General features: G+C 58.7%; 1 protein-coding gene across 1 annotated transcript; it reads right to left on the reverse strand.

Annotated features, from left to right (window-relative positions):
* Positions 1-428: 428 nt before the first annotated feature.
* On the reverse strand, positions 429-6,053 carry LOC306949327 (uncharacterized protein; the record flags this gene model as incomplete). The annotated part of the gene is made up of 3 exons (XM_079539188.1): positions 429-743; positions 1,254-1,414; positions 5,627-6,053. 3 exons carry the CDS (start codon positions 6,051-6,053, stop codon positions 429-431), a joined length of 903 nt encoding a protein of 300 aa, XP_079395314.1.
* Positions 6,054-6,361: the final 308 nt, after the last annotated feature.

Raw genomic sequence — 6,361 nt, forward strand, 5'->3', positions numbered from 1 at the left:
CCTACAGGCAGCCCAGCAGAGCACAGACCACAGTGGAGAAGCAACAGGCATGCATGCTGTACACCATCCTTCTCTACCACCCAGGGGAAGGGTAGAATGGAGGGGGGTGTCATGGCCCTGCCATCAGGAAGGGGCAGTTTGCAGCTAAAGAAGACCCTGGCACTGTTCCCAAGCAAGACACTGACAGGGCAGCACAGGGGCAGGAGAAGCAGTGCTCCACCCCCTAAGGAAAAGCAGAGGCATCCGGATAACAGCTTTATAGGGGAGGAATGTTGGGAAACCCCCAAATACACACAGGAATAATTATACATTAAATAGACTCCAAACACACATAAGTTAAAGGGAGGGCAGGCTCCTCTCAGCCCCATGCTGTACATGGGCACAGTCTGCCAGCCAAGAGGCCTCCAACTCCTCAGCCTGGACCCTCTTCACAACACAGAGCCCATCTTCCTCTCTGCAGTGCCCATCTCATCGTCCTCCTCTTCCTCATCCTCCTCTCCCCCTGAACAGGAAGAGTCGGGGCCGTAGCCCAGCTCAGCGCTGCGGCGCAGGAAGCCCGATCCGGGGCTGCATCCCACAAACTCAGGGCTGTCACCAGCCTGTCCCTGGGGCTGGCTGGGCAACAGGCTCTCGTCAGCTTTGCCAAGCCCCCGTGGCTTCTCAGGCTCCACTGCCATCCCCTGCTCCTTGGCTTTGCGGCTCCGCTTCCACTTCATGCGGCGATTCTGGAACCAGATCTTCACCTGCTCAGGAGGGAGCAGCCATCACACCACAGCCATGGGTACCCATCAGCACTCCTCCCGCCCCAACCCATCCCCACTCACCCCATAGCCTTCCCTGCATCGAAGCACCCCTGGACTGCCCTTGCTGTAGCATCCTGCAGTGCTTTTGCTCTGGAAGGTCCCAGGGGCTGTCCCTGTCCCACACTGGCATGGGGGGGTAGGAGACAGAGGGGACCAAGTCCTCAGAATGTCACCACACGTGCACAGGGACATTAAAAGAGGACTTTTAACCCCACGAGAAGACCTCACCCACAGTGCAGGGAGAGATGAGGAGAGATTCTGCAATGCAATGGTGGGTGGAACAAGGTTTCTCGGGTGGCCTTAGCAAGGGAAGGGCCTGGATCTCATCAGGCAGCTCTGCCCAGGAAAGGGGTGCCAGTGGGGCTGCTGGCAGCCAAGGGAGGGACATCAGCACTGCCCTGACTTCCCATCCCACATCCCCAGCAGTCCTCTGCCCCCATCCCGAGGTACCTGCGTCTCAGTGAGCATCAGCGACGTGGCCACCTCAAAGCGCTTGGGCCTGGACAGATACTTGTTGAGCTTGAACTGGTTCTCCAGCTCCAGCAGCTGCTGGCTGGTGAAGGCGGTGCGGGGCCGGCGGCACTTCCCCATCAAGGCAGACTGCGGGGTGGCTGCGGGGCACACGCACACACAGGGTCAGGAGACAGCAGGGAACAGCCCTCTGCCTGCCCTCCTCCATCGCCTCCCACCCAACTATGGCTTTATTGCCGCCAAGATATGTTATCAGCCCTTGGTGTGCAAGCAGGATCAGTCCCGTGGCTGAAATTAACGCTGCTTTTTATTGCAGGGACGCACAGGTGTCTGCCCAACCGCCGAGGGTTCCCTCACCGGGCTGCTATCATCACCGGCCCGGAGCAGGAGGAACAAAGAGGCCTTTGAGCAGCCCGCGTGGGGTGGCTCTGCGCCGTGTTTGATCCCTGCTTATCTCCTGTCTGCTCGCTTTGTTGTCCCCAGCGCGTTCAGCTTTACTGCTTCTCCCAGCACCGCAGCAGCAACCAAACACACAGGTTTGCAGCTGGGAGTAAAGGGCTGGAGAGGCACAGAGAGACCCCCACCACATCCCACACTCCAGCTGCAGAGTCCCACTGCTCCCCAGCTCGTCTGAGCAGGGAATTGCTCCCCAGCCAGAACATATGGAAGACAGAGTGTGTGGTGTGAGATGGAGCCCCACAGTCATGCCTCACTTGGGGACAGCACAGGGCAGGGCTGTCGGAGGGGCTCGCCCTCATTGCAGGGCACAGTGCACCCACCAACGTTATCTCCCACAGATTCCAGCTTTGATCCAGACCTGCCCATCTCAGAGTGCCCCCCGAGCCCTGCACAAACACAGTGGTGACGCATAGCGCAGGAATTTATGAAGGGGCATTAACCGAGCGCCATCTGGGTTTGATCCTGGGTACCTGGGCACAGGGTGGGACGGGTCAAACAAGCAGAGCCGGGGCTCATAAACACCAGTGGAATGTAACCCAAATGACTGGCTGCTGGAATATGGTCCCTCTGTCTGTCACTCCACCTTAGCGTCTCCAGTCCATGCTCTGCACAATGGTGACCATCACAGACTGTAACATCCCTAGAAGTCCATGCTGCCTCCTACCCCACTCGCTGCTGGCAAAACCAAACCCAACGCAACCCTAAATCCCTCTGTTGTTGACATGCACTCCAAGCCACCAACCAGCCCACAGCTCAGCCCACTCTGGGATGTCCTCCACAGGGAACAGACAGCATCCTCCAGGTCTCTGCCAGCTGAGCTGTGAATATCTCCATCCCCACCACCATCCCATAGGAAAAGGAACACTTCAGGGAGGCTCTCCCCCCAAAAGACCAACAACTGCCTCAGCATCACACATTTGCTTGAAAAGGGATTCTCTCTGCCCAGACATCTCCCCAAGGATCAGAGATTGCCTCAATCCCTCTTCAGCTTGGCTGGATCAGAATCCACTGATGGGTGTCCAGCATCTGGCTGCAACATCAGTGAAGAAATTGATTGCCCTGGAGCAATGTCCCCAAGCCCAGTTCTGTGAGATAGCTACCTCCTGGCTAGTTAGATAAAGCTTATAAAGAATTATTGGTTTATTTGTTACAGTTCTATCTACCTGATAACAAAGCTAATCCAAGGTTGCTATTAACCCACTTGGTTTTAATTTGTTTTGTTTAGCTATACCTCACTTAGCTTTGTGGGCTGGCAGATAAAGGAGAGGAAATGAGCACCAGCCAGCATCGGAGGTGTTCCTCCAGATGTCAGGGCTGGGAGGACAGGTGGTCCCACCAGTATCACAGCCACTGCCAGCAGCTCTGCCTGCTTTCTGTGGGACAGCATAAGGGCACATCCCAAACCTGCTGCTCCCCGTTTCCCCATTGCTGACACAAGAGCCTTGAGTGGAGCAGTCCCACAGCCCCATTATGCAGTCTGTCCCCAAGCACACACCCAAGCACCAGTCCCAGCAGGCAGCCCTATGCTCTTCCTGCATCTCCCATCCTGTAGCTGTGCATCACTGCACTCTGCTCCTACAAATCTCTGCCAGAGCAGCTGTCTGCTCTCTGCTCCCACTACTCTGCAAGCTAGGGCAAATAACCCACAGCTCCCATTGATGCATGCAGCACACCGGCACCTAACGCTCCCTCTGTGCAGTTTGGGGGGATGGACAGGAAGCCACAGGGGGTCTGAGCCCTGGGGACAGGGACCCAGGCTGGCAGCAGAGGATCCAACACCTTCTTGCTCCTGCATGCAGAGCTTTCCACCAGCATCTCACTCTGCATTGCAGTAGTAGAGGCCCCTGCAGCAGCGGCTGGTAGGGAAGGCACCACAGATACAACGGCAGGAGTGCTTCTCTGAGTAGCCACATGCAGGGACCCACTGCCTCAAGCCACCTACCCAGTGCCTTGCACCCCAACCCCACAACACATGCAGATGAGAGCGGAGCAAGCACATGCAATGCATCCCACAGCTGCTCCAGCTTAGGGACTGTCCTGCTCCTTCTCCAGGGACCAAACCACATCATGCCTGCACAACACCTCCATGTGCAGACAAAGGAGGAAACCATTCATGGTTCAGGCCTGGAATCTCCTAAGAACACAGGACAAAGTGAGCTCCCTTGAAGTAACCCAAAACAAGCCCAAGGAGGCTTCCAGATGGGTCTCTCCCAGGTGTCTGCCCACTTCTACCCAGAGAGATACACATGGCCACAAGCAGCAGCATGGAAATCTGTGCTCAGCCTCTGGAAGCATCAGCCAGGCAGTACATCTGTCCATCCATGGGCTGAGTGCTTGGGCAGGACCCAGGAACAGGAGAAGGCATGCTGGAAAGAGACCTTTTGAAACTTGCAGCAAGCCCTTAAGAGCTGGAAAAAACCTTGAGATCTTAAATGATTCCAATGGAATGGGACAAGGAGAAGATGAATGAGCTAGTAGAGAATGAGGGCCAGGTTCTGGCCACAGTGCCTATATGGCAGAAAGAACAGGACACAGGAACCAAGGGGGCAGGATACCCAGAACCCCAAGATGAGCACAGGTCCCAAGTCAGGAGCAATGTTGAAGGAGGCACAGGCATGTAGACTGGCTGCAGACTCAGTGCTTCATCCCTCTCCTACCAGGAGGCTTCAGCTCCTAATCTGCATCCAGCCTTGGTCTCCATGCTCTGACAGAGGGGCTGCTTGGAAGGAATTCAGAAGAAACCCTGAAAGCACTCAGGGTGGAAATTGCCCACTTTATCCCAGGCAGAAGCTGAGCTCAGAGTGCAGGGACAGTGTGGGAACCTACTCTGGTGAAACACAGCCATACATGAAACTATGTGGATGCTGAGATGCACCGATTTGGACTCTGCAGAGGAGCAGGAAGGTGCAGGAAGGTGAAGGTGCTTCACCCAGCAATGACAGATTATTTTTCCTTCTGTCACTGACACTCCTAGGGGATGCAGCCCATAGATCCAAAGGCACAGCTTTGCTCTCCTCAGTGTCACGACCACTTCAGAGTCTGCCCCATCCCACAGCCTGGGGATGAGGCAGAACCTGGGACAGAACCTGGGGCAGAACCTGGGGCAAGGGAGAACCACTGCAGGAAGGGCACAGTCTTTTTCCCTTCAACCTGATGTAACTTGAGGAAGCAGCAAAGAATGGGTCGATTCATTATATTTCTCCACTTTTGTGCTATTATTCACCCAGCCAGCTTATTAATTAACAGACTTATCTGGCCATACTTTTTTTTTTTTTTTCTTTTTTCTTTTCTTTTCTCATTCTTTTTTCCCTGTCTGTAAACGGCTCCCAGGCTTTTAAGAACCTGACAACCTCCTGGCCTTTCTGTTGGCAGCCCACCGCCAAGTGTCCCCTTGCGCCATCTGGGTGCCCGGGCCCCCACTCACCCAGCGCAGGGCAGCACCGGATGACCCCGCTGTGGTGCCAGTGACAGAACCCCGCTCTGCCGAGGGACAGAGCACGCAGCGGCTTCCAGTGCTGCCCATGCCCGCTCTGGCCGCTTCCAGCCGCTCATCCCTCCCTACCACTACCGCACCAGGAAGCGGGGCTTCGTTCCCAACCACTCCGGGTGGCATTTATTCGTTTCGCGGTGCAGGCTGGTCTCCCCGCTTTCGTCTTTTCGTTTCCATCTCGCAGCGGCGGAGCCCAACGAGCCTGCGGCTGTCGGACGGCGGCCCGGAAGCCCCCGTCCGAAGCTCCCCTAAGAACTGCCGCGCTCTGCGGGCATCGGGATCGGCACGGCCCCGGGGCTAGGACTGGTGCTCCCGATCCACGCTGGTGTGTCTCCGAGGAACCTCAGCCCCCGGCCCCGTCCCGCCCGACGGGAGGATCTCTCCCCACTCCCGGCTCACTCACCGTGGAAGTCGGAGAGCCTCGGCACCAGCATCCCGGCTCGGATCCACTGCTCCAGCGGGAAGGAACCGGTCACTGCCGCCTTCAGGTGATCGGCGCCGGGCGGCGGCAGCTGTGGGAAGGCGGTGTAGGCGAAAGCGGGGTGCTGGCCCCCCAGGGCCGGCAGCGGGTACACGGCAGGCGGGTAGAGGGCCGGCAGGGTGCCCAGCCCGGGGCCGGGGAGGTGCAGCAAGCCGGGTTTGGGGACGAAGCCGGCTGGGCCGAGGGGAGCGGCAGCCTGGGGAGCTCGAGGTGACGGGGTGTCGGTGCGGCCGGCGGGGCCGGGGCTGCCTGCGGGGCTGAGCCCCGGAGGAGAGGCGCTCCGCGGCGGCTCCTCAGCCAGGAGCGCCTCGATGCGGAAGTTTTGGGACTTCTCCATGGATTTGTGCATGGCCCGGCCGGCCCCCCCCGGGGAAACACAGCGTGCCTCCTCCCGCCGCTCTGCTGCCAGGGCAGCGCCCGGCCGGGCAGCCCCGGACCACCCCGGCACCGGCGGGCATTCACTCGCGGGGTCCCGCCGCGCCGCGCTCCGCGGGGCTGCCCTCAGGGGCAGCCCTCCTCTCCGCTCCTCCTCCCGGGCACTCGCTTGCCCGCCGCCGACGGGGGGGTTTTAACCCCCCCCTCCACCTGCCCCAGCTCCTTATTGGCTCCCCGCCGGCCCCCACCGTCGGCCCGGCCTCCCTCCCCCGGCTTCCGCAG

The sequence above is a fragment of the Tetrao urogallus genome (assembly GCF_951394365.1).
Source record: "Tetrao urogallus genome assembly, chromosome: 8".
Classification (NCBI taxonomy): domain Eukaryota; kingdom Metazoa; phylum Chordata; class Aves; order Galliformes; family Phasianidae; genus Tetrao; species Tetrao urogallus.